Below are 26,748 nucleotides of genomic sequence, written 5' to 3'. Positions count from 1 at the left end.
CGGGTCTTCCGATTATTGACCAAGAGATCGAATATTCCTGAGTCACGAATAGCACCAGAATGATTTTTTCGAATAGCCCGTTTAACCGCCGCCAGTAACACCGAGTCAGATGTTTGTTGCTTTTTCGTCCCAGGTCTGTCGGAGCAAAATGATTGCTTGTCAGCCTCCGGTCCCTGGTGAAAAGAAATGGCGATCTTCAACACCATCGAATCACTGCATTCTTGCAAGCATGCCATCCTGTACTGTGGCAGTGCATTAACCGGGATAAGGCTGGGATGTTCTCCAGGCGCTGAAATATTATTCCTTTTTTCTTCTGCTTATTCACAAAGAGATCTAAAAAAAAAGTTTCCCGCTGGTTCGAGATATCTCGGGCTTAGGAATTCTCCCCTAAAGCGGGGTCGCATTAATATTGGTGATATTTGATTGCCTAACCCTAGTGTGTTAGCTTGTTTTCTACTGACATGGTATATCCAGATTATGATGTCAAGTCTGATACAGAATACTCAATCATCTGCCAGCCAGTCACCAACCAAACTGTACAACTTGCAAGTCATGGCGAACTGTAATTCCTCAGCGACTGGTTAATGAGATACCCGGTCCTTGTATCTATGGTACAAGTAGGTGAGACGGACAAAGGAAGTACTGCAGCACTCGCTATTCATGTGATTCCTTCTCTGTTAGATGCGTGAAGACAAACGGGTTGGAAAAATGGGGTTATGGTGACCCCTCATCTGCACTGCACATATGCCATGTACCCATACCAGCCACATATCCCATGCTTGACTCGTTACATCAATCCTTCTGCAGTGCTCGCCCATGAGAAGCACATAATTGAATATCGGACGAGTTTCATCCGGGCAGAACGTAATAGCGCGCGCTCGTGGCCTTTACTTTAAGTGATTAGGGACTACCTGTGTAGCATGTACTTGTACACCCAATGCCGTCCAGTAGATTGAATTATTATGAGTATTATTATTTTGCCATGCTCACCGACAAGAGCCTCTACAGAGTTATGGCCAGCGGCAAATCCCTGTCCACATGGTCACTGGACCAGAAAGCCATGCCATGCTGACACTTCCTGTCATTGCACAGCGCAGCGCAAACCTCGGCGTGACGATAATCGAAAATGTATGTGACCCTGTCCCTCGCTGCCCAAACGACCGGGGTATTTGTCACTGTCGTCCTTTCTGTCCGGTCCTCTTTGACCCGCCCATTTGCTATCGGCTCGGACCGTTTGACGGCAAATCCCCCCTCTGCTTCATTTGTGTCAGCAGCCCTAGAGCGAAGCAGAGAAGCGTGGGGCAGCAATCATGTACAGTATTTGCATTTTTGTTTGCGGGGCATTTTTTTCCCTGTAACTGCGGTGTAGTAGTATGCCCATGTATGTATGTACCTGTCACAGCCGCCAGAGCTTTTTCCACGTCACTCACTGGCAGGTATCGCGTAGTATACGAAAATTAGACAGGCAGACAGAGAGACACGGCTATAAGGATCTGCTTATGCGGGGCTTGCAGCTTTTTTTTCTTTCGGTATTTGGCATGAAAGGAGTGATATCAGTCCGAGCCGCCTTGTTGTACTTTTATAAAAAAAACCCCTCCCCCACCTGCTCGTCAAAGTACTTCAGCCTCTGTTTTCTTCAAAATTTTGGTGTCTTGCCGTCAATTCATTTGCGCATACCGAGTCAGTTTCGTATTTGAAGAGTTTCGTCCTCGTTATCTTTTCTCAGTTGTTACTCCTCCGCAGCGGCTACAGCAGAAGTACCGATGCCCCGACAACCAAAGCTCCGTCCCAAGACGAACATCCCCGGTCTACCAGAGAATCTGTATAATCTCACTGCGGTAACACAGCTCTCAGAGCTGGAATGTCAGCAGGAAATGGAGGAAAAGCCACAGCGCGTGTTCCGGGTCAAGCGCAAGCATGTCCTGAAGGCTTGTGATCGGTGCAGGATCAAGAAGACCAAGGTTAGTACTTCTGCTCTTCTCCTGAGCCTTTGCAGAGACTGACTGGATCAAGTGCGATGGAAAGCAGCCCTGTAACCGCTGCGCCGCGTATAATCATCCGTGTCTATTCCGCGAGAGAAAGGCTACCCAGACGAGAGTATACTCGAAGGGGTAATTCTCCCAAACCCAAGGAATTATAAACCCAGTAACTTACTAACAGCATAACAACAGCTACGTCGAACTCCTCGAGTCCAGCCTATCCATGTCTGTCAAAGGCCTCCAAAGCCTCCACAGAATCTGCGTCGACAATAACTGTTTCCCCGGCGAACCCCTACAAACGACCGCCGACGGCCACCCGCTAACTCACGACATCCTCGATCGAATGGGCCTCATCAAACAAGCCGAAGAAAGTCCCGAGGACCCGAGCGAGGAGTTCGAGGATTTGCAGTATCTACGGTACCTCTCGAGCAACTCGACCGATGGCGCGACGACCGATCCGTCCCCGGAGCCTGCGACGCCCCCTCAGCCGCCGTCGAGCATCTGCAGCCCTGTCGAGTCTCTGCACAAGCCGTTCAAGTGGGAGGTCGACATGCTCCCGACTACCCAGGCGGAGCCGCAGCAGCCGCAGCAGCAGAACTATCAGTACTCCGGATACTCGGGTGCAGGCTTCCACGCTCCACAACACCAACAACAAGCACAATCGGGCCTGATAATGCCGCGTCTCTCCCTAGACACAACGGTAAGCTTGGGCAATGACATCCCCTCGTGCACAAGCACCTGCACAAGCGCCACGCTCCCCTCCGCAGCAACCAGTCACCACGACGCCCCTCTTGCGTCTCCGTACATATACTACGCGGAAGACCCGAACACGCGCATCCATCCCCCGATGATGCTGCCCACGGGACTAGATGCCAACCCTCACTCTCAGCCTCGGCCTCACTCTCAGACGGCGACAGCTGGTCTGCCGATTGACATTCTGAATGCGTATCAGCAGCATCTTTCTTCTTTACAGGAGCAGCAGCAGCAGCAGCAGCCGATGTATGCTGCTCTTGCGACGGGCTGGACGTTCCCGTTGGATAGGTAGTTGTACATGTGTCTATCTATCTTGTTTTGTTTTACTTTGCTTCTTTCTTCTTGTTGTGTCATAGACATGACTTACGAGTTACGCTTAACGACTTGTTTTGCTGGACTTAGCTTTACTTCATTTCACTTCGTCTGATTTGATTATTGATTTCGTTGAGATACCACCATCGCACATCAATGGTTTGCATGGCATGGCCGGCCGGGTTTGATACCCCTTTTGCTTTTTTCTTGATATTGATTTCGGGGGTTTCGCTTCATGTTTTCGGGAGTTCTGTCTGCACTATGTTCATTCTTTAAGATACCACCATACCCCTGGTTAGGATATGAGATATGAGAAAATGAAAGAAAACTTGGACATTGTGCAAAATCGTTCTGAGGTTATTGTGTCTTATGCCCTAAGCGGTGATTTCTTGTATGTACTACACTGTTTCAACTTATGTAAATTATGTGGGAGAGAAGGATGAACTCCTTATTCTATGCAGAATATTCCATATCTATTCAGTTTTCAGTAGACATTTACTTCTCATTCAAACCACCCCTCTCCTCCCTCATAGAACACGTTACACAACCAACCCAATTCCTCACTTACTCACTAAAACCCTCAGACAAACAAAACCTAAAGCGGATAAACAAACCTCGGATTCTCCCTATCCGTCATATCCCCTAAAAATCCTCCCCTGCTGTCCTCCTCACTCTCACTCCCCTGCTCTTGCCCCTGTTCCCCCAGCCAAAGGGCCTTTTCCCGGAGTTTGTTTTGGTGGTTCAAGTAAAACCGGATGATTAGACACATCATGGGCGATATGAACCAGAAGGCCGTCATGAAGGACCACGGGAGGACGTAGCGGGGGCTGTATTTTGATTGCCAGAATCTGTCATGCACATGATTAGCAATGTGGCTGGATGATTCCATTTTTGATATCAGCTGGATGCCGGGGAGGAAGGAACATACTCCGGTGAAATCATATTCGCAACCGCCGCTGCAACAATACACGACGACATAAGACACAGTTTCTTCGTATGACCCGTCGTCGTCGTCCCCGCCCAATTCAATCCCAGCAGATACGACGGTTTAAATGACGAGATCTGTGTCCCGACTACTAGGGCTACTTTATTCGACCACGGGGAAGAAAGCTCGATGATTCCCCCGACTAAGCAGGGGATGTATGATAGAGCGCAGGTGTATCCTGTGCCGAGATTCGTGGCGTAGAGGAGGGTTGCGGAGAGGAGGATTAGGACCATGCCCCAGAGGGGCTTTGCGATGTTGAAGAGGGCGCTTTGGGCGGGGGTAAAGCCGAAGCCGACGAGGATTAGGGGGGTTTGGGCGGAGGTGTTGTTGGGGAGTTCGTTGAAGAACATGTGGAAGCTATCCTGTCAACATCCATCCGTACAATCGCAGACAGACAAATTAGTAAAGGGAGTAGGGCGTACATGAACAACCAACTCTTGATGTCCAAAAAGCACTCCTTGACCTGGTCCCATTTCCATGTCGAATTCACGATCCCTGCTCTTGTTCTCCGGATCATCTCTATCGTATGCACTTTCTCCTCCGTCGACAGCCATTTCGCCTCAACGGGCGTATTTGGCAAGAAGAATACCAAAGGCAGGAATATAGCGAATGTCACAATTGCGCAGATTATATGCAGCCATTTCCACGATGCAATGCCCCCAATTAGCGTTCCCGCATTATCATCTTTAATCAGCTTGTAAGCGACCATAGTCAGCATGACATTAGCAAGAGACCCAGCCGTCCACCACAACAACTGAACCCAGGGCGATTTCTTCGGCGGAAAGAACGCTTGATGCAGGATCGCCGTCGATGGCACAATCTGCGATTCCGTCTACTAAGCGTTAGCCTCTAGGAATGCGAATGTGCCAAAGGGTTAATAGTATAAGCATAACTTACCAATCCCAGCAAAAACCGCACAGCCATCATCTCCCTCCCTGTCCTCACAGCCGGATGCACCCCAACCAACAACGCCCAGCAAAACAACGACCCCGTGATAAACCTCTTATGCCCGATCCTCTGCGACACCCACGCCCCGGGCCACAATGCCACCAAGTACCCGACATAAAACACGATAAACAGCCTATTATACTCGTTCTTGGTCATTTTCACGTCTCTGAATATGCCCATCGTACTCGCGGATGAGAGCGTGGCGCGGTCGAGATGGATGAGGAACGATATCCACCATGTTTGACCGAGAAGGTAGAGCAGGTTTTTGTGGACGAGGCGGGATTCCTCTGCGGGTGGGAGGGGGTTTGTGAGGGGTTTGTGGGTGTTGTAGAAGGTAGTTGTGTCGTCGGCGTCTTTGAGGTTGATGGGGGTTGTTGTTATGGTTGGGGTTCGTGAGGGTTCGGGGCCTTTGGAGGCATGTGTTTCGGCGATGGCCGGGGAGGGGCTGTCTTGGGCGGATTTGGACATTGTCAATTATCCATAGTCAATTGCAATTGAATCGATCATTGAGAGGAATCCATCTCTTATACCCCCACAACGCAAACCGCCGACAAAGTTCGCCGTGAATAAAAAGTCTGCTGCTAAGCATTATATCACTTCCACTTATGCCGGCGGGGGAATGCAGAATCGCACACGGTCCTCGTCACGGCGAAGATGCCTTCCCTGTATAGACTAGTCAGCGGCAGTCATCCCACTCTGACAGGGCACAAGTAAAAAATCTTCATGCTCAATAGTGCTCGCACCTGCAGAGTCGGAGTCTGATCGCTGGGATTGACGCTGACAGGGCTGTACGCCGGCGGTAGGAGCCGAGCTGTAGAAGTAAAGCATTTCAAACTCCCTAAATGCATAGTTAAACTAGCTAGCATACAGTATAACCCGGTCTCAAATACAAAGAAAGGAAAGAGAAAAAAGATAATTGGATCATGCATATCCATACCCTGGGGTATGATAAACCCTTACCCCTCTACATGCACGAGGTAGAAAAAACATCATACAACAGAATAGGTGAAAAAAAAAATGGTTAAAATATCCCTCCTATGGCAATCAATCATCCACATCAGTCTCGGTGTTGGTATCGCTGGTATCACCACCCGCATCCCCGTCGGTATCACTCTCGTCCTCTTCGCTAGAGTCAGACGGCTTCCTCGCCTTCTTGGGTGGCTGGCCTGTCTTCAAAGCCTGCATCTGTCCGGCAATCGAGTCTAGTGTATTGATTAGCTTTCATCTATTATGTCTTATGTCAAGGGGATCAGAAACTCACCCTCATCCGGTTCACTAATGTCATCCTCCTCCCCAAGAGCAGCAGCCTTAGCCGGGTCCTCGACATGCAGTGTGATCTCCTGCTTCATGTCAAGGCCGATGTAGCTATCGCAGGTCATGTGCATCACAAAAGTGAACGCTCCAACCCCAGGAGGTGCCTGGAACTGCATCTTCAGAGTTTGCATGTCGAAAGTCGGGTTGCCGGCCTCATCGACGATCGGCTTATCAAAAGTAGTGAAGGTGAAAGGAGGCACGGCCATCTTGCCTTGCTTGGAATCAGCCAGGAAGATGTGCCACCGGGGCGAGTGATCGCGGGCGAAGTACGGCGCGTGAGCCAGGGGGGGCTGCACAGGCTCGAGCTTGTCGGTTTTTCCTCCGTTGGCCTTGTTCTTGGCGGGTTTCCGGCCCATAAGAGCGTCGAGATCGTCCTCGTCCGGGTCGACGTCCTCAAGATCTTCGGGATTAACTTCGGGAACGTTTGCGTGGCCAGGGGGGACAAATCGTCCCTTGACAACCAGCTGCACCAAGCTGCTGGGGGTGATAAACTTCTCGCCCATAACCTTGAAGAAGGCCCTGGAGACTTCAAGAACAGGGAGTTGCTTGGCGACCTGGATCGCGGTATCATACTGCTGTTGCGACAAAAGACCAGTGCCAACTGTGAGACTGCGCCGCTTCTCCTCGCTGAGGTCCATGAACTTCTGAACAGTGAGATGGTCGTTGGCGTCAGTTCCTTCGACAGACTTCACAACATCATCAGTAAAGTGAGGAAGTTGCAAAAGCGGCGATGCGCCTGGAGCAATGGCCTGGATTAGATGTTGCGAGGTGCGGAAAGCGCTCAACATAGGACGAAGGTTGCCGAAAGCGAGTGCGATGGCGCGGAATGATTCATTCAGAGACAGCGCAATAGGGGCGACTTCGTATTTTTCTATGAATAATTAGCATCAAAATATTGCAATGGCGATTATCGAACCCACCACCGTTAAGAGAGGCATCTTCCAAGTCGACACGGCCCAAGTACGCCCACAACAAAGCGAGCGCCTTTCTTCGGCTAGACTCATCCATCTGCTTGATAGCTTCCCGGTCCTGAGAGGAGAGGAACGTAGAACCTTCAGCCAAAACCAATTTCTCAAGCTTCCCAAGGCCAGCATCTGCCCGAGATCCCTTGAGCGTCTCAGTGAATTCTGCTCCCGAAGATAACGCGTTCACAATGCCGCCATCGGTGATATCATCCTTGTATTCCCGGAACATGTTGCCCGCACTGGCGACGAGAACGCGCTCCTTGGTGTACCGCTGAGAACCATACCACCATTTTCCAACGATGTACGGCAGAAGCACACCAAGCAGACCTCCGTAAACCAGCAGAACATACTTTCCGTATCCCTCGGTGACAATAAGCTTCGGAAGAGCAATACCAATGCTGAAGCTCTGCTTGCCGTCCGGGTGTCCGTACTGAATGTAGTTGTTACGGATTTCTTCATCGGTCAGCGCCTTGTAAGCTTTGGTCAACTCGACGAATCGCTCGTTAAGCGTTTCGATGGTCTCGTTCTTGGAGGGATCAGGTCGGATCTTGTCAGGGTGGTAGATGAGAGAAAGACGCTTGTAGTGTCTCGAAATTGCTTTTTCGTTGGCACTCTATGACAAGAGACCGAATTAGCATATTCCCGCGCAATAGATTCGCAACTCGGACGGAGGGACTAAGCCACGCACCCTTGAAATACCCAAAATGTCATATGGATCCCAAATCTTGGGAGTCGATCTGGCAGTAACGATGATTAAGTAAACCATCCATGCCATCACCGCATACCCGAGGATCACGGTGATGATACGCTTCACCCGGTATTCCTTGCGCAGGCGTTTGCGCTTCTGGGCCTCGATGAGATCGGCATGTTCAGGGGTGAAATCCGACTTTATCCGTGGTGCGGTGTTTTCGAGGTCTAAACGGCATAACAGTTAATTGGGTGTCCATCCATACTGAAGTCGAAAAGACACGTACTCTTGGTGGGTTTGAGGAGGTTGTATGTGAGAGGAAGAGTGACGAGGCCGGTGAGGGTCAGGATGAAGAACGGGAAGAATTGACCCTGTCATGATCAGTTAACTATCTATATTGGCTTAGGTTCAATCAAGGGTCACTCACCTGCTCGTCATAAGTGTAGTCTGTCGACATGATGAGGCGAAATCAAGCAGACGGTCGCCCCGTCCGTAGCGTGGAAGTATGAGCAACACTAAACCACTGTTCTCAACGGAGTAGAGAACGCTTTTAAATGATCAAAATCACAAACATGTCCTCCTTCAGACGGACAAAAATACAGAGGAATATAGGAAACTGTCCAGCATCTTAGATTATTATCGCATCGGAGGTTCGTCCACTTGTGATCGACCGTGTCCTTAATTGGGCTCACCGCCTGCTTTTTACAGCTAGCGTCTGAGGCTAAGTAAGGCTGTTTTTCTTTTAAGGCAGACCAGACAATAAACTACGCGCTACTAGCTATAGTAGAAAAAAATGTGAAGAATTTTCATGATGGTTCATGTGGCTGAATTGCTACTATACAGGCGTGTCCATCATGGTCAGGCTATTTGTAGGCCTGAAGTGGAACAGTACAAGAATTGGTTTCGGTCACAGGAATAACTATCGCTAATAAGATCCCGCCTTGCTTGCATATTCACAATCCCAAACCGAAGACTCATTTCTCGATGAGTCAAATGTTTCAAGAGATATCCATTGGCTGATACCCCAAGCATGGCATGAGCAGAGATCCTCACGCCGCTGACAGCAGAAGCGCAGAGATCACCAGTTACCGATTTACTTTGCAGGGAACTCAAGTGTCAACAACCATATATCAGTTGGACACGATTTCAACCAGCCAAAGGAAACAGCAACCGTGACACTGTTGCTCCGTAGCGCAGACGCGGAATCACTGGACCAGAAATCATATGGCCAAGTTTTTTTTAGGGCCAATCCAATATCCGTAGATATCTTCATTGCTACAAGCCGTAACTTGGTTGTTCCATTGAATCCGGTAGATGCCACGATCGGCGGGATGTAGTGTGGGCCTCTCCGATCAAGTTATCGAGAGGTGCTGTGGTTGTATTCTGTTCCGTTTTTTTCGCTGCTGATTTTCTTTTTTTCGTTCATAAATCGAAGGACGAAATCAGGACATCGTGAAGACAAAAGCGCATAACTTTTAACTTTTTCGTTCATTCATCCGGGGAGTCTCGACTGTGAACTTGGCGACGTTAGAAGTCGTTCAGTTGAAAGAGAGGAAAGTAGAGTGTACTTACGAATCGATGTAGTCGAGACCGCCAAAGTATTCCAACATGCGATAACAAAGCCCAACATCATCCCCGGGTTCACCACCAAAAAGCCGACACTGCTCCGTCTCAAACCGCAGCGGGCGATCGCGCGTCCAATTCAAGGATCCATAATGCCAGGTCGGGGCGAGGGATCGCGAGAAGGGATCACTGTCAATCGGGGTGGAATTGAAGGTATCGATGTTGCGATTGCGGTTTGGTCTTAATCGAGAACGGCGTCTGTTGTGTCTTTGGCCCATTCTATCGATTGGAGGAAGATTGAATAGTTGCAATTTTTTTTCTTTTTGTCGTAAATCGTAAATCAAACAAAGTAAAGCATTGCGAATCACAGGAATCACAAAGAGAGGAGATGACGCATTGAGAGAGGAGTGACCAACACCCCCGAGAGGATGTGATGAATTGAGGAAGAGGAAAAAAAAGTAGAAATGAGAGAAAAGGAAGGAAGGATCCGAATATATACACAAAAGGGGTGGTGTGACTCACTATGTACAGGACATGCCAAATAAGGTACCCATACGCAGTGCAGTACGATCACCCGTCGTTCCCGAAAGAAAATTTAGACCATCGGGTTCCACCAGGGAATAGTGTGGTTCCACCAGTGAGCTTGCAGTCTAGAAGCACGAATACCCAAGAGCAGGTATTCCGGAGTACATGGGCGCAGCTATTGCTTAATATTGGCGAGATCTAGTCAGAAATCATGTCAATTGTGGTCATAGCTGTTCCCTAATCACGAATGCCATTTTCACCCACAAGGTCAAAATCACGCCATTTGAGGAATTCCTCTGAGAAAATCCTGTGACAAAATGACCTCATCCCGTCTTTTCCCTAATTTCCTTATTCAGAATGAGTACCATAGTGGCCTGACAAAGATGAATGACTGGATCTGTTTCATCGGAGGGCTGACACACACTCCGGTCGTCAGTAATTTACCCGTTGCTGACCATACAATGACCATACCATACGCCACCGATGCCGGCCCGATCCCTCCTGCATGTCTGCCAAAATACCGCATTTAGGTGGTCCCTGCCGGACGGTCCGATCGGCGCCTGACGGGCCATGACAATTCACCGTACAGGTACTGTAAATTTCGATCGGGATCGCACAATGGCAAAAATAAGCACGCATAACACAGCGCCGCTTTTATTGGATATCCTGACCACATTCCAGATCATATCATTCTTGTCAGTGTCAAAGTGATAGAAAAGGTTGCAATTGACTCGTCTTTACTTCTACCACTGAAAAAAAAAAAAAACCACACACAATACTCTGCCCCTCGGGTTGGTCCATGTGTTCGCTGCTGGAGACGACTACGTACTCGCTACTTGTATGCGGTGTGCATACTATTAGTAGTAGAAGACAAGACAGGTACGGAGTAGTACAATGAGCTGGTCCAGTAGAAACTGGTCTAGAAGCATGGCATTTTCCATCCAGATGGATTGTGGGCTACCCTCTGGGGACAGCTGGGCAGCTGCGAGAGCTGTGCACTTACGGTGTACAAGTCCGATGGAGAAGTTTCATCGGACTTATCCACCTTCCGCCAATTCCCCTTCCCGCCTTAGCCCTCTTCAGGAAGGTACTATCCCCTACCGCAGCTTCCAGGGCCCCATCTTCCGGTCGCCTAATGCAGGACTCATTTATTAAAGGGTGACTAGTGGTCGATCCGGCCCCGGAGAATCTCTAGCATCTCTCTTCCCTTGGGCGCCGTCGTGAGATTCTCATACCCCGTTCCTGTCACTAAAATGTCGTCCTCGATGCGCACACCGCCAACCGATATGTACTTTTCCGCCTCCTCCAGGTTGATATACCGCGCCAGCTGTCTCTGCTTTCGCGCGTTGTCAAGTGCCAGCCGAGAAAAGTAGATACCCGGTTCAACTGTCACCACCATTCCTTCCTCCAATCCCGGGGCGGTCAGCGTGCACGGCGGATGGGTCAGGGACGAAACAAGGACCGACGCGTAGAATCCACTGTCACCGCGTGCCATCAGTGACCGCTCCGACACGTCATGGACTTCCAGCCCAAGGTGATGTCCTAGCCCGTGTGGCAGAAACACAGCAGACGCCCCCGATTGGCGAATTTCCTCCACAGACCCGTGTCGAAGGATGCCCAGCCTCTGTAACCCTTGGATCATAATACCATGTGCCAGCACATGCAAATCTAAGAAACAGACACCCGGCTTGATGCGTTTGATGCATTCTTCTTGCATCACTTCTACCAGATGGTAGATGTCCCTGGCTTGGTCGCTGGGCCAATCGCCAGTCGTCGTCAGAGGGAATGTCCGCGTCACGTCGCTGGCATAGCAATCCCATTCAGCGCCAGCATCCAAACACACCAACTGCCGTCCTTGGAGCGGCTCATCGTTCCTGACATAGTGAAGAACAGCTGCATTTTCACCAGACCCGGCAATAATCTCGTATGCCTGGTTCTTTGCACCATGGGAGACGCAGGTATCCAAGAACGAACCTTCAATTTCCGCCTCGTTGGTCATCTCATGGATAGTCTCGAGAATTTTGCGATGAGCCAGACCAGATACCCGATTCGCTTCGCGGATCAACTGGATTTCATGGTGATCCTTCACGCCCCGGGCCGCGTCCATCGCAGGCTGCAGCTGCTTTGAGTTCAGCAACAGATTCTCAGCAGACGGGATGACGGGTTTCTGTGACTCGTGTAGGATATAGATGGGACTCGACTTATTGTATTGGGTTGCCCATTGTTGAAGATCCCCCCGCAATGAAGCAAAATAACACACCCGGTGTACGTCGTATCGCGCCTCTGCTTCCTCCTTAGTGACGGTAGGCCCCATCCATACTGCCTGATGCAGGTCGAAGTTCGGGACATATAGCGTCAAGAGGTCCGTCTCGATATCGTAAGTCAGATAGCAATCCGCTTCGTTTACACCACTAAGGTAGTAAAAGTACCGTCTTTGGCGAAACGGGCGTACTTGGTCTGAATCACCCCAGTTGACGGTGGGCTCACCGGCAAGATATATCAGGCCGGAGGTAGCTCCCAGTTTCGCAGCGACTTTGCGAGCATGTTGTTTTGCTAGTTCCGTCAGTCTACAGGGTAGTCTTTGTGTTTATCACAATACAAAGAAGACACATAAAGATGGCAGGATAGCATAGCCACTCACGAACCTGGATATTTGTTGTGGCCGTTGCTTATCTCTAGACGGATATTCAAGGTATCCAGGGAGTGGATATTGACATTGGACTGTGCCAGGATAGTCTCCTGGGGATGGGACACCGCACCCATTCTGATAGGAAACGTATCAGTTGGAAATACACCTGAATATAGATAAACAAGAAGAGAGATAGCTGAATCTGAGCAACAGTAAGAGAGGTGATACTGTCAGCTCCGGTTATCTACTGATAGCGATCGCATCCTCGGCGGTCAGCCTCAGCCTCAGCCTCATGATGCAGCACAGTATTAGTATTACGGAGTAGAAAGGAAGCTGACAATGAATAAGAAACAAAAAACAACCATTGTTGTCTGTTTAGTACATTTTAATGCCTGACATGCATATAGAAAGGAATCCCCCAAGGCAGATTGAATGAACGCGACCGTTCTGTGGCCGCAAGCGTTTTTGTCCTGCCCTTTTCGTTCTGCCCTGCCACAGCGTCATCCTCCCTACTCTCTTCATCTGCCTTTTCTTACTCCGACACTATTCTATCATCCTCCCATCATCCCATCCTAACTCGCACTTGTGTTTGATCTCCTCCTCTCCACAACTTCGCATCTTTCCCTATACGACAACACTCAAGTATCATTCCTGAATCCCGATCTGTCCATGAACAATGCGGGGATTTGAGGCATCGGGCCCCGGTGCTATCTACGGTCTTCCCTCGACCCTCACCACTTCCGTGTTAAGCACCAACACTCCCACGCCCTTGCCCTCATCATTTCCACGACCGAATACCGACCCAGAAATCGTTTCCCATAACATCGAAAATGTTCTTCGTTCCGTGTCCGCGCAGCTCGATCGCGATCACAGCCTGGTCTCCGTCAGTGGCAACTCGTCCGGGTCGACCGGAAAGGGAATCCTGATCGGCATTCTCTCTGCCTTTGGCTCTGCGGGGATTGCGGTTCTTATCTTGGCCTTGTTTTTCTTTTTCAAGCATACAAGACGTGGTCGGATTATCTTGGATCGCATTGGGCGACCGGGTGAATACGATGATGAACAGGCGTTTTTGCGCGAAGAGGCGGAGGCTTTGGAGACTATGGATGATATTTCGCGGTCGGAATACATGAGAGCCAAAGGTGAGTTCAATTTGTTTAACATAGTATAATGATAGCGCTGGATGCTAATTCGGATTAGCCTTCGTCGATGCCAACCCTCCCGAATCGATGCAGACTGATATATCGCTGTCTCAGTTCCTTGCCATTCAAGAAAAAGGTGTTTCCGCATGGGAATTCCAGCCGGAACTTGAAATCGCCAACTGTTTTGTCGAAGCTCGGACGGAGATTGAGTTCTTTGATTCCGAATGCAGCGTCCAGACAAATCTTCCTGTGCCCAAGCAAAACGATGTCTACTACTGGGAAGCGAAGGTTTTTGAGAAGCCCGAGACTACGTTAGTCAGTATTGGCATGTCAACAAAGCCGTATCCGTTGTTCAGATTGCCAGGTGGGTTTATTCAAAGATCGTTTCGCATTTGGAAATGTGCTGACTTCTTATTCTTGATTCAGGCTTCCACAAAACGTCCGTTGCATACCTATCGACCGGTCATCGCAGATTCAACCAACCGTTCTCTCCGACCCCGTATGGCCCCCAACTCGCGCAAGGTGATGTGGTTGGTGTGGGATACCGGCCCCGGTCAGGCACTATTTTCTTCACTCGCAATGGCAAGAAGATGGAAGAGGTGGTCCATGGTCAGAAGGTGCCCAATTTCTTTCCGACAATCGGCGCGAACGGCCCCTGCTCCGTTCATGTCAACTTTGGTCAGATGGGATTCGTGTTTATCGAGGCGAACGTCAAGAAATGGGGACTGGCTCCGATGACTGGCAGTCTAGCACCACCCCCGCCGTATGGAAGCGAACACGGCAGCATCTTGCTCGAGTCTGGTCGAGAGAGTGCGGCGCAAATCTCTCATCGGGTCTACCAGAATGCCAATTACGCCCAGACTGATTCAACTGTTAGAATCGCGCCGTCTCCTAGCCCCGGCCCCGTCCGATCGCCAACCGATATTTCGCTCGCACAGCTGGCTCATGTGCCCTCCCACGAAGATATTGGCGAAGGATCAAGTCACGTCGAAGATGACGAGCGTACCCATCTTTTGAGCCAGGAGGATATTGATAGCATTCCGCCTCCTGAATATACCAGCCCCGAGGGCAGTCGCCGAGGCAGTGATGCATCGCAACATCCGCCGATACCCAGTTACGATGCTGCCGTGGCTACCCAAAGTCGCCATCTGCAAGAAAATCAAGGCCGCGACAATGAAAATGAAAATCACTGAAAGGCCGCGATTTTGCAGTGCAACAAGCGGTCATTTTGTTTCTGTTATTTGGCGCTCTTTCCTTTCTTTCTTTTCTATCGTCCGATTTAGCGGCCATGGCTGGCGTTTCATGGGCGGGATTCTGGCTAATTTTGCTTTATGGGTTATGCCACATGGGAAGTGGCTTTGAAATGATGTTACGTATATAGGATTGGGGGATATTTTCTTCATCTTATCTTTTCTGGCGCTTTTATGATGTATTTCATATATCTTACCTCGGTACGGTAAGCTGGCTGGGGCATTTGGGAATCAAAAAATGGAACTATATATATTGACCTGGCTAGGACAACGATGGTCTTGGGTTATCTTCTTTACACTTCTCTGCTTATCATGTATGCTCGCATAGCCTTTTGTCGAATTCATGAGCTTCTAGCCTGGCCTCTGAAGATGAAATCAATTGCGCTATTCAACGCAGATAACTAGTGCCACAGCATACGAGATGCTAAATTCTCCTACACCGATGGCAGAATTGAATCCCACATTGTCGACACTGATTGATAGACACAAGCTGTTCATTGCTGCACCGGTTTCATTCAAACCGTCATCTAATAGGCTCCCATGCCCGGTGGGTACAGCCCTCTTCTTCTTCATCATCTTCTTCTTCTTCATCATCATCATAATCGTCATCGTCGTTGTGTTGGTCTGCAATCTGGTTAGCGCGGCCAACTGGGTGTATTATAAAGTGCTCGTCTCATCGAGCACAACGGCAGCTTCTCCTTTTTTGCCGCATTTATAGCAGAACTCGGCGCCACAGCGGCGACTTTTTCATCACTATCAGCATCATCTCAGAACGCAGAACACAGAAAGACACCTCTCACCTCTTGCAGGTTACTCGATCATTTTCGATTAAAGCGGGAGGTATAAACTTTGCGCAAGTTGGCGAGTACAGTACGTCCGGTTGGGGGTCTCCAGCCCCTCCTTTCGCGCGTCGTATCTCTTCACAACGTTAGTGGTTCAAAAGGGTTGGACAGTTTTCATATCCAACGGCTCGCGACAGTAGCGTGGTGGGAAGAGGGACTCATCCGCAATCGAGGCTTCGAACAGCTTCTGGAGACATCTCTGGCGATACCGATCGCCGCAGGGGAGTTGGGTGACGTCGAGGAGGAGCTTGTCCTCTCGACATGCTCCGCATTCGATACGCCGTTTTGTAAACGGACCTTAGCCGCATGTACGAGACGAGCTGGGTTCCGCGTTGTCACCGCTATAATGTTGGAGTTGCGGCTTAGTCAGGGTCGAAAGTACGTATCGAGCGTATATGGTTGAGGTCTCTGATTTGTGCAAATGAAGCTATCTAGGATCCTATATAAGACCGTAGCTACCTAACAGAGTATCCTAAGCGAATGTGCGGTTTTAATAGCAATAAGGGCAAAGGAATGAATAAGCTGCTTGCGCCATATGATATCAGTGAGGCATCAATCAGGCATCAGTTGGTATTGTTCGGTAAGGAACCTCGATATTCCGACATATAAACCCCAGTCACATGTGCATGCTGCAGCTTATGCACGATATCATCAAGGTTGTCATTCTCAGCAGGATGCTCTTTAGCAGACGCATCCATCCCAGCAATCTGTCTCGCTTTCTCATGGCCCCGGGTCTTAAGTCTCTCCTGCGTCTCACATTCCACTAGACGCGCTCCATCCGCCACCACAGCAGTGCCCACGCTCTTCGCCATGGTGCGGTTAGCTACGATTGCACTCCATCTATCAAGATCAGCCTTGTGGAATCGGGGGGCTACATCAGCATCGGGGGGCTGGTCGATTCGGGCTTTGCCTTTGCCGCGGGCTGCGAGCTGCTCAAGGTCTTCGATCTGGAGTGGAGGATTAGCGCCGCGGTGCTGTTTTCGAGGGAGGCGAGGTCGGCCATTTTGCTGGCCGGCCTCTTCTCTGGTGTTACTGGCTGGCAGTGTCTTGTTGTGTTGAGAGGATTGAACACGGTCACGACCATTTCAAGTGCAAGCATTTTTGGCCATTACTTGCAAGTCATTGGATTTTAGACGTAGGTATTATCGGCTCTCGAAGTCTCTCATACACTACAAATAAACTTGCTGGCCTTGGAAACGTGAACACCATGGTTGAGGGTGAAAAGCGTCGCCGAGTTCACATCACCATATTTGCCTGACGCACACATCGATTCGAGGGTAATTCTGAGGAACCCACAGAGTCAGGAAAGTTTCAATTGTCACCAAGAGGATTATAGAAAGGATAGTCAATAGACATCGGTACACCCCGAGAATCAGATTCCAGTAAGAAATGGCCGTTCCCCAGAGTACCCCACAAGATCTCCAGATTAATCATATGACCAGATGATATCATCCTCCTCTTGTGCTTCTGTTCCTTTCTCCTTCCCCAAGTGAATTCTCCCCAAGTAAAGACAACAATCCCATTGTCTTCTTTCCTCCTGCGCCAAGGGGTTAAAAGTGCGCGGCTGGTTGCGTAGCGTTGCGCGAGTTGCGCCCTGCCCCCATCGTTCGTTCAACCACCGTCCATCGCCCATCTTCATCTCATCGCTCAGCCTTGCTTCCTCTCTCTCTTCGTCCACATTCCACACATCCACATCCACCGCCTATCCATCTTTCTGATTCTGATTCGAAGAAGTCAATCCAAATAGGCACCCCAACCCTTGTCGCATACGTATTCGATACGTCTTCTGTCCGTGCGCTCTAGGGCGCCTTTTTGCCCCAACGCCCGATCGGTTCGGATTTATCTGCCGCAGTCAATCGCCAACTTAGCCTTATATTACTGTGGACTGACTATCTTGTTCGCTTTCTGTCGTCTCAGTCATTCTTGTCACGGTCGCCGTTATCGTTCCCGACTTTTCTAGACGGTTTCTGTGCGGGGAATAACGAGCAGAGGGGATATATTGGATATATACAACAGGCAGTGGTGGACTTTGGACCTGTGTGGACGAGGTGCTTTTCGGTCGCTCTTCGATTTATGAGCATCGTGGCTACGGTGGTATAAGAGTCCTGCCTGTGCCTGAAGAAAGAGATGGTTATTAAATGAACATTGGTCTTGGCTAGAGGGTTAAGGCAGCTTGACGGTATAGATACCGTGTCTGGAAGTCAGACTGTCGGATTTGAATCGCATTGTGTTGGGATCGATCTAAGTCAGTATACTGTCTCACATACTGGCTTAGGAAGGCGAACAGCGCGGCCATATGGCGGATAAGGCGACCTTTCAGGTCATTGTCTTGGTGAGTCTCCCATTTTTACTTTTCTTTCCTTCTTTCCTTGTCCCTTTTCTTGTTCCTCTTTAGAATTCCAAACCGTATGATATGGATATTTCGTGTCGCATTTCTGGACTTAGTCAATTGTATTATCATCTATCCGGCAGTACTTAGTGTCGAGAAAGCAAGATCAACCCATACCATGCAGCGTTATGCAGCTAGTTAGGCACCCGACATCTGAGATAAACAGCTAACATATGTTTTCGAAAAGGGCCCTACAGGAGGACCTCGCGAAGACAGCGTGACAGGACTGCTAGTAAGATCAACAGCGACACAATGGTCATCAAACTCAATGGTCGCAGTCGATGCAGGGACCCTTCTCGCCGGTATTATTCGAACCCTTGAGCAGTATGAGATGGAAACCAAGGATGGCAAACGATACATGAAAGACGGTCCGTTTGTCGGATTTAATTTACCGTACAACTCGCCCCAAGCAAACGCAGCGCACATCTTTCGAGAAATCATCGGCACTATCCTTGTCACACATGCGCATTTAGATCATTTGTCCGGGTTGGCGATCAATACGCCGATTATTGAAGCCGGAGCCGGGCCTAAAGCAGTGGCTGCCTTGCCGTCGGTAGTTGCTGCCATCAAGAACCACATGTTCAACGACGTGATCTGGCCGAATCTGTCCGATGAAGATGGCGGAGCGGGTTTGCTGACGTATCAGCGCTTGGTTGAAGGAGGGAATCCAAGATTTGGCCGCGGAGATGCAAGAGGTTATGTTCGTGCAGCTGATGGTTTGTTGACAAGGTGTCTCAGTATCAGCCATGGTCGTTGTAAGAAGCGATACAATTCCGAGTCCGAGTCGCATCATCGCGTGGGCAGTGCGGTGTTCGCGGCAGATCCATTGATGATACCTTCTAGAGGCATATCAGTTGATCATACAGATGGGTAGGTGATCTATGTTTACAAAGCATTTTGGGCCTTAATTGACATGATCAGGTTCTACTCTCCAGCCCGTTCACCCCGTCTCTTCGGAAAAGATCCAACCTGGGCCACAGTTGAAAGCTCCGCCTTCTTCATCCGAGACCAATTCACCGGCAGCGAAATCATTGTCTTCGGCGACATCGAACCAGACTCCATCTCCATGGATCCCCGCAACAGACGCGTCTGGGAAGTCGCAGCCCCCAAAATGGCCACAGGCAACCTACGCGCAATTTTCATTGAATGCTCCTACGACGACTCCGTCGAAGACTGCGCCCTCTACGGCCACCTCTGCCCACGCCATCTCGTCGCAGAACTAAAAGTTCTCGCCACAAAAGTAACAGAAATCCGCCACCCAAGCACATCCACAAAACGCAAACGCACAGCCAGCAGCCCAGGTGGCGTAAGCCCACGATCCAAACGCGCGCAGAGCCTTGCCCCCGGAAAAGCACAAGGTCGCAGATCGGAGCCGTACCCGTACTTCCCCGGCCGTCAGACGAGAGTTGACTCGGGCGAGGTCTGGGGCGAAATGCCGGATCTCGTGCCCATCCCTGAATCAAACGGACAGCCAGCATCGCCGAACTTCAATGCGTCCTCACTCGATGGCATCGATGGGAATCCTACAAGTGAACCGATGCAGGTCCAGTTCTCAATTGACAACAATCCGCCAGATGATGAGAATCTGCCCTGGGCTGGGTTGAATCCTCCACTAGCGGGTCTATTTGTGTATATCATCCATATTAAAGAAGACTTGACGGATGGGCCACCTCCTGGGGATCGCATTCTGCAGGAACTAAGGGATCGAGGAGAGGCCGCGCAGTTAGGGTGTGAGTTTCATATCACGAAACGGGGGGAGGGGATATGGATTTGATTATTTCCTTGCTTTTGATGAATTGGAGCGGATATCAGGTTGGACGGCTGCCGGACAGCCGTGGTTCATATCATCTCTTCTTTGACTTTCGTTTTCATGTGGTTTTCATTCTCATGGCGGGCGGCTTATTGGTCTGTTATTCATATCAGTTTATGTTTATGTCGGGCTTTGATGCATATATTCTTTGAGTTGATTAAGTTTAAACCTAAGTTGATAGAACTACTTCAAATCACCAAACGTGGCTACGCTGTTCATATTAAGTACTTTTAGCTTGCTAACAGCACTGTTTCCACACTGCATATAGTCACTTGCGATTTCAACCGCACTCTCGGTGTGGTATCCAGGTAGAGCTATTACTAACCATAGCCATCGATATCCTGTGCCATCATTAACCCTACCACCAACTACCAACTAAAGCAAAATGACGTCGAAACGAGCAAAAGCAGGACTTACCCTGCCCTGCCCTGTCGAGCATCAATACCCCCAATGCTGACGCTACTAAATACCAAAGGCTCACCATCCCAGTCCCTCTTGCATAGATGTATTCGTGACGCAGTGCGTCATCTGCCATGCCATGCCTGCCACCGCCACAGTGACTTTCACTGTTTACTAGATGTACCGACTTTGACGAATGGCAGACATCTCTTTTTCGGTTAGGGACGTCAAGTCTTACTCGCGCTTATAGCGGAAGTTATAGACAAGGATCGGGATGAAGATGACATTGCAGCGGATTCTGACAGTTGATAGCGAAATGAGGGCACCAATCGCTATATCCATGCAGTGCGAAGCACCGGAGAAGAGAAGACCGTTGTTTGCCACGATACATCAAAGTATACGAATAAGACCCTCATGCCAGTCATAACATACAGAGATCCACTGTTGGGCTGAAATATTATGCACCATGTACATGTCTATGTACATCACAGACAAGGATTGGATACTTCAGCATCGGAATAAGTGATTAATTGCATTTATCTTGGATGTTAATGTACGACGTTCGGGTCCTCGAGTCGAGTAAGCAAAGAACAACTGACGAATAGGGATGAAAATGTCAGTTGGAATATGAAGGTTCATTTTCCCCCGGCTACAGCGGTAGACGGGCAACATCCCTGCTCAGCTTGTACACCTCCAAGGTTATCGAGCAAAAAAAAAAAAAAAGAAATCCGCAATGCATTTTATTTTTTTTTTTTTGTCATCAATATCATGTATCATGCATCATGTCATACTGTAGGGTCCATTCATGAATCATGAACTCGCTCAGGAAGAGTAATACTAGCCTCCCCAGCAGCCATCAAATCAAAGCTCTCCTCACTAGCTACCGTGCCGGTCTCGCTGGTCTCGCACTCGAAGTATCTCCTTTCCTCCGACTCATCCATCACAGCGACATTCTGTCGACGACGGCGCTGCACTTGCTGCTCGTCAGACTCCTCCTGCCACCGTTTATCGCCGACCCATTCGATACCATCACCGGCGCCCTTGAAGCCCGCGTGGCGGCGGATGACTTCGCGCTCTAGGAGAGGGAGAGCGTAGATGTCCGGCCTTCCACGACTTTCAGTGTCATCTTCGGCCGTGATGGAAAGCGGGAGATTGCGGTAATGCCATTCACCGAGGAACATGCCGTCAGGGTCGACTTCCTGGCGGACCTTTAGCCACTCGTTCATGTCTTCGCCATACAAGGCGCGCAGTTCCTGGTTGCCAGACGCGGTGAAGTTCTTGGCCCAATGAGGTTTGGCGCCCATCTCGCGCATGAGCCATTCGAAGGCTTCGTAGTAGCGGGCTCTGCAGGGCGGGTCGCGCAGGTACGGACGGTAGAGGGTTGCGTTGAGATACAGCGTGGGGCTGTCATGGCTGGTAGGGTCCAAGAATGGACGAGGCTTCTTGTTCAGCGTCGAGTTGGCGACTCGCACTTCGACGGGACAGTGAACCCAGACGCCTTCGACGGGAAAGGGAATGCGAGCTGTTTCAACGTCGCCGTGGAGCCACGCAGACAGACGGATGATGGCCTCCGGACCCTTGTCCAAAGGCAGAGCCCATTCGTTGACAAACTGCGAGTACAGGCAGTTCATGAGCAGGCCCTTGCGCGCCGGCTGAACCGCCTCCGTAACATCAGACTCGGCCTTGAAACCATACTGCAGTCCAAAGACAAGCCACTCGACCCAGGGCAGAATGCGCGGGAAGTAGTTCGACAATGCGAGCAAGTTGTGGTAGATATGGTAACCCAGCGTCTGTCCATAAAAAGAGCTGGGCGGTTCACTCTCAGGCAGATCAGATTTATCCGCATGCCAGACAATCGCACTCTTCTCATATGGCAACCACCAAACCCGAACGAACTCATGGGACGTCCAGAGTCCATTAGACCAATCAGCAAGCACACGCGACAACGGCCGTCTGCGTTGCTGCCACGCGACCTTGAACGTCGGCTCCGCCTGGAAAGTCACTTCAACGACAATACCCAACGCGCCCAGCGAGACCAGCGCCGCCCGGAACAACGCCTGGTTCGTATCCGGGCTACAGCGCACTAACTGTCCATTCGCTAGCATCAAAGTGAGCGACAAAATACACTCCGACAACAGCCCATGCTGCATAGAGCTGCCGTGCGTGCCCGTCGCAATCACCCCCGCAATCGACTGACTGTCAATACTGCCCAGATTCGACAACGTCAACCCATATTCCTCTAGTTTCTCGCCAAGCTGCCAGAGCCGAATGCCCGCTTCAACAGTCACAACGCTCGTTTCGGTATCCAGGTCCAGGATGCGGTTGAAACCGTCCAGGTTCACCAGCCAGGATGACGTACAGGTGAGGTCGGAGGGCGAGTGGCCGCTGCCCACGACCACGAGACGACGACGGCAGCGGCGCGCGAGAGTCACGAGTTTCTGGATCTCGGGGATGGATTGCGGGCGGACGAAGAGCTCTGGTCGCGAGAAGAAGGTCTTCGCCCAGGTGTGGTGAAGATGGTCCGTCGAGGCGCGGAAGGGCACCGTGGGGTCGAGCTGGGAGAGCTCGCGCTGGACGACAGGGTCCATTTTGATTGTTTTTGGGATATCAACAGCGATGATGTATGTATGAGGGATAAATATGCCCAATCGATGTGGTCAGGTTAGGTAACTGCGTGCCTCACAGCGGCGACAACGACGGCGACTTCCGGAAACGGAATCAGGACATGTTCAACTAGAGATGGGAACCATAAACAATTAACTTAAACCAATCAATCAATCAATTCAGCAAAGGAAAGGGAGAATACCCTGTACAAGTCGAGGTCGGTTGTGGAAAGAAAAGAAAAAAAAAAGTGGTGTGAGGGAAGAAAAAGTTCAGGAAAATATGTCAAAAGGTCGGAATTGGATCCGCGGGGGAGATAGGAAGTAGGGCAGTGAATACCCTGATCACGCCATTGTACTCACTGCTATAGTGTTCAGGGGTATTTCTAACAGAATTCACTATCCTGATTCATTTCTGAAGATTATGATTGTAATTATTTCTTCTCTCTGTATTAGCTCCATTGGACATTCCACATTGCCATCGCTGATGTCCTTATCAATCAAGATAATCAGCCCCGCCTGACAGTATATATACGCTACGATACCGCATGCTTTTGAATCCTAGGACCAAACCAGTAAACAGCCAAGGGAGAGGAATAAACCCCGTCGAAAGAAAAGCTAGCCACTAGTCGCCCAATTGGCCCCGAGCTTGCGATACCCTGAGCATTAGGTATACAAGTCAAGTTGGGCCGAAGCAAAGCACAAGAGAACAACGTACTAGCAGGAATAAATAGAAATGAGCCGTCCATTGCGTAGCGAAACAGCCCGTTCGCTGCCATTGCCGAAGCGTCATAACTAACACCGTATACATATCTGAGATAGAGAATGCAGGAGACCTGGAGATGGAGATTACCATAGGAGTTAATGGTTGTTTTTTGCCTTAATATAAGGAGTGATGATAGGGCCGGGGTAATACTAACAAAGATCAGTGCTGGCGTACCCAAAGGAAGCTGCTGCAATAATCGGAATCATCCAATGCACACTTGACTGTGCGGTCCAGGCGAACCAGAACCAGAATAGCGAGACTGGCATGATAATACTGCCTAGCATAAATGCCCACAAGTGTTGCTCAGTTTGGATCTGACCCCCCTGTTTTGCCAACCGTTCTTGATAGATGTGTTGGTCGATCAGGATCGTCGGCCGTACATCTCGGCGGATATCATGGGCCCAAAAGCCAGTCCGTAGGCGTGCAGCGCGTAAGGGAATAGTGATACGGTTGACAATACGTTGAATACGCGTTTGCACTTTGTCATGCTGGGGGGTGTATATCGATAATCCAAATATTCTGCGCTGCGGGATTAATGTCAATACTGGTGATCAATGTTGGCTACTGACATTTCAAAGCAAAGCAATGCCGGAACTGTTGTGTTGTAGATCTTCTTCCAGAGAGGAAAACTGCTTGTGTTATGAAGAATTTTTTTTTGCCAGTCAAGAGCACTCGCTGCATCTGATGCTTCAAACGTGGTCAGTTAAGGAACAACACGTGCATCTCTAGCTGGTTCTCACCTCCTTTGGGCTCCGTATGCATAGCGGTACCACCAGCAGCAGACATAATCGATAATGAAGGAGACATTCTCACCGAGGATGAATGTCCCATCTCCTTCAATAACTCAAATTTCCAGGGATATTTTTGGCTTGTATAGTGAAGCTTCCATGTAAAACAAAATACCTCATATTGCCCTATCTCGAGCTCTACTTATTCGGCGATGTTCTGGCATCATGACTTTCTACAATCGACAACACAGGCACAGCACGGTGCTTATTGGCATGAGATCTTTCCGAAGGTCAGCGAAGTTGGGAAATTGTATGAATATCACCTTTGCACCGCGAATGGCAATACTATTGATTAATGTCAGTAGGTGGCAACATGGGCTCAACATAGAATCTTATAGAAGATGTCTTGTTTCATTGATCAGATTGTCTGCTAATACATGAAAATTTCTCGCAAAGCGACAAGAAAAGAGAAATGAGATCAAACAGACAGAAACCACTGACTCTCCAGTAGGCCTCTCAACCGGCCTGAAAGCGCAGCTTCAACCTCAATCGCGACATCCCTCAGCCGTCCCTTGGATGTCGCAGCAACCGTCCATATATCTCCCATAAAGCCTAGGACACCGATGTTCAGCGCCAGAAAAGAGTGACTGCTACCAACCGACTGCTGAGTGTGAGCGGACAAGATGGCCAATTGGATTATGGAGCTCAACACTAGGGTACAGGCAAAGAATGGGGTATGGTTCATAACTGGAGAGGGATGCAAGCTTTGACAGGTTGACAGCTGCGTTTACTACCTTAGCTGAGTGCATTTGGGGGTTTGCTGATGTAGATGTAAAGGGAGGAGGACGAGAGCAGAATATCTGGCCTGTGTTCGGGAGGAAGGAGAGCAGAGATGACTTGAGGGAAGTGGAGATATATCGAGGCACAATGCATGATCATTGTCGCTTGGAGATCTAGTTCGTTAACCTCGCCGTCCGGCTGGAGGATGACGCGCTTACAGCTAGGAAGTCGGTGAAACCAGGCAGAGATGTTGGCATCAAGTATATCCAGCGAGTCTTGAGAGACATGCGTCTCGCTGGCGAGAAGGCACCTCCGGAGAACAATCGCCGCTTCAACCCTGTAAGCAAAGGGTGAGAGATCTCCGTGCTCCGAAAATATGTCATAAAGACCCAAGTCGCTGACAATCATTGCGACCCCAGGAAGGCGGCCGTCGTGGTATTTATCCTCCTTACAGGGTAGCGGCACATCAGGCGTCTCTGCGGTGTACTGCAGAACACCCTCGACCTGGACAGCAGCCAGCAGCGTGTCAATTATGAATATCTCCCACCATGTTCGCCGTGTACTTTCTGCACGAATAGGATGTTGCACCTCTAGGACATCAGAGAATTCCCGACAATGGAGCCCTATCTCGAGACTGCAGTGGATTGCCTGAGCGATGCGCTCTTTTGCGCCCTTTGGCTGTCCGCGCGCATGCATAATCGATAAAAAGCAAGTAGGCCTGGGATTTTTCAACACTGAGCACCGCATCCCGGACCGCAGCCTGCAACGCGCTAATACGGTCTGGGACCATATGCAAAGGGAGATAATGCAGGCTGATATATTCCATCAAGTCCAGTAGATAATCGGGCAGGGACGGCTGAACCAAGATATGATGGGGAGGTAGAAACGGATGTGCTAGGTGGAAATGTTGGTAGTAGACCGCCACCAAATGGCTACCTGCCCGCGACGAGGCAGGCGGAGCATCGAGAAAGTCCGTCGGGGTGACGGTATCCAAAGAAAGAGGGTAGGTGAGCACATCGACCGCTGTTGGGACTGTGTAATCGGCCATTGGGGCGGGCCGGGCTCTGCGCCCACGCCGGGAGGGCACATATTGACAGAACAGGTATGAGCTGCTGCACCGGGAACAACCAGATAGGTTGCCATCGCATTTGAGGTGTTTGTCGCGGCAGTTTAGACATGCTCCGGTAGTGGATAGGTGTGCAACGGCCGGGCTTGACTGCTCCATGATGCTCTATCTTCCAAGGACTAGAGCCGCTTATACTGGAGAGAACAGTACGGAGAATCAATCCACGGCCGATTGACCGGCAAGGAATGACTACGGAGTACTCCATAGAGACTCGGAAGTTAAGATAGATTCGCCGTCATGGTGGTAAAAAGCGCCACC

At 50.0% G+C, this 26,748-nt stretch overlaps 10 protein-coding genes across 10 annotated transcripts; 3 read left to right on the top strand and 7 right to left on the bottom strand.

The window, feature by feature from the left end:
• Positions 1-1,763: 1,763 nt before the first annotated feature.
• ACHE_30599A (Zn(II)2Cys6 transcription factor domain-containing protein) lies at positions 1,764-3,024 on the top strand (the record flags this gene model as incomplete). Its single annotated transcript, XM_043277235.1, has 3 exons — positions 1,764-1,961; positions 2,014-2,111; positions 2,172-3,024. The coding sequence occupies 3 exons, from the start codon at positions 1,764-1,766 to the stop codon at positions 3,022-3,024; spliced, it is 1,149 nt and encodes a 382-aa protein (XP_043135134.1).
• A 615-nt stretch (positions 3,025-3,639) lies between these two features.
• ACHE_30598S (putative allantoate permease of the major facilitator superfamily) lies at positions 3,640-5,445 on the bottom strand (the record flags this gene model as incomplete). The annotated part of the gene is made up of 4 exons (XM_043277234.1): positions 3,640-3,892; positions 3,973-4,386; positions 4,452-4,861; positions 4,927-5,445. 4 exons carry the CDS (start codon positions 5,443-5,445, stop codon positions 3,640-3,642), a joined length of 1,596 nt encoding a protein of 531 aa, XP_043135133.1.
• Positions 5,446-6,021: 576 nt separating this feature from the next.
• On the bottom strand, positions 6,022-8,401 carry SEC63 (J domain-containing protein; the record flags this gene model as incomplete). Its single annotated transcript, XM_043277233.1, has 6 exons — positions 6,022-6,179; positions 6,239-7,162; positions 7,212-7,869; positions 7,945-8,171; positions 8,231-8,315; positions 8,372-8,401. The coding sequence occupies 6 exons, from the start codon at positions 8,399-8,401 to the stop codon at positions 6,022-6,024; spliced, it is 2,082 nt and encodes a 693-aa protein (XP_043135132.1).
• Positions 8,402-9,436: 1,035 nt separating this feature from the next.
• ACHE_30596S (uncharacterized protein) lies at positions 9,437-9,785 on the bottom strand (the record flags this gene model as incomplete). Its single annotated transcript, XM_043277232.1, has 2 exons — positions 9,437-9,461; positions 9,517-9,785. The coding sequence occupies 2 exons, from the start codon at positions 9,783-9,785 to the stop codon at positions 9,437-9,439; spliced, it is 294 nt and encodes a 97-aa protein (XP_043135131.1).
• Positions 9,786-11,194: 1,409 nt separating this feature from the next.
• Positions 11,195-12,795, bottom strand: ACHE_30595S (aminopeptidase P family protein; the record flags this gene model as incomplete). Its single annotated transcript, XM_043277230.1, has 2 exons — positions 11,195-12,585; positions 12,678-12,795. 2 exons carry the CDS (start codon positions 12,793-12,795, stop codon positions 11,195-11,197), a joined length of 1,509 nt encoding a protein of 502 aa, XP_043135130.1.
• Positions 12,796-13,337: 542 nt separating this feature from the next.
• On the top strand, positions 13,338-14,993 carry SSH4 (SSH4 family protein; the record flags this gene model as incomplete). The annotated part of the gene is made up of 3 exons (XM_043277229.1): positions 13,338-13,800; positions 13,859-14,164; positions 14,227-14,993. 3 exons carry the CDS (start codon positions 13,338-13,340, stop codon positions 14,991-14,993), a joined length of 1,536 nt encoding a protein of 511 aa, XP_043135129.1.
• Positions 14,994-16,455: 1,462 nt separating this feature from the next.
• Positions 16,456-16,991, bottom strand: ACHE_30593S (uncharacterized protein; the record flags this gene model as incomplete). The annotated part of the gene is made up of 2 exons (XM_043277228.1): positions 16,456-16,732; positions 16,768-16,991. 2 exons carry the CDS (start codon positions 16,989-16,991, stop codon positions 16,456-16,458), a joined length of 501 nt encoding a protein of 166 aa, XP_043135128.1.
• Positions 16,992-18,188: 1,197 nt separating this feature from the next.
• Positions 18,189-20,055, top strand: pdeA (3',5'-cyclic-nucleotide phosphodiesterase PDE1; the record flags this gene model as incomplete). The annotated part of the gene is made up of 3 exons (XM_043277227.1): positions 18,189-18,224; positions 18,469-19,151; positions 19,203-20,055. 3 exons carry the CDS (start codon positions 18,189-18,191, stop codon positions 20,053-20,055), a joined length of 1,572 nt encoding a protein of 523 aa, XP_043135127.1.
• A 1,238-nt stretch (positions 20,056-21,293) lies between these two features.
• ALO1 (D-arabinono-1,4-lactone oxidase) lies at positions 21,294-23,078 on the bottom strand (the record flags this gene model as incomplete). Its single annotated transcript, XM_043277226.1, has 1 exon — positions 21,294-23,078. One exon carries the CDS (start codon positions 23,076-23,078, stop codon positions 21,294-21,296), a length of 1,785 nt encoding a protein of 594 aa, XP_043135126.1.
• A 2,301-nt stretch (positions 23,079-25,379) lies between these two features.
• ACHE_30590S (fungal specific transcription factor domain-containing protein) lies at positions 25,380-26,060 on the bottom strand (the record flags this gene model as incomplete). Its single annotated transcript, XM_043277225.1, has 1 exon — positions 25,380-26,060. One exon carries the CDS (start codon positions 26,058-26,060, stop codon positions 25,380-25,382), a length of 681 nt encoding a protein of 226 aa, XP_043135125.1.
• Positions 26,061-26,748: the final 688 nt, after the last annotated feature.

Source organism: Aspergillus chevalieri, chromosome 3 (genome assembly GCF_016861735.1).
Source record: "Aspergillus chevalieri M1 DNA, chromosome 3, nearly complete sequence".
Lineage (NCBI taxonomy): Eukaryota > Fungi > Ascomycota > Eurotiomycetes > Eurotiales > Aspergillaceae > Aspergillus > Aspergillus chevalieri.
The sequence above is the reverse complement of the archived record's forward strand: the minus strand, read 5'-3'. Positions and strand labels throughout refer to the sequence as shown.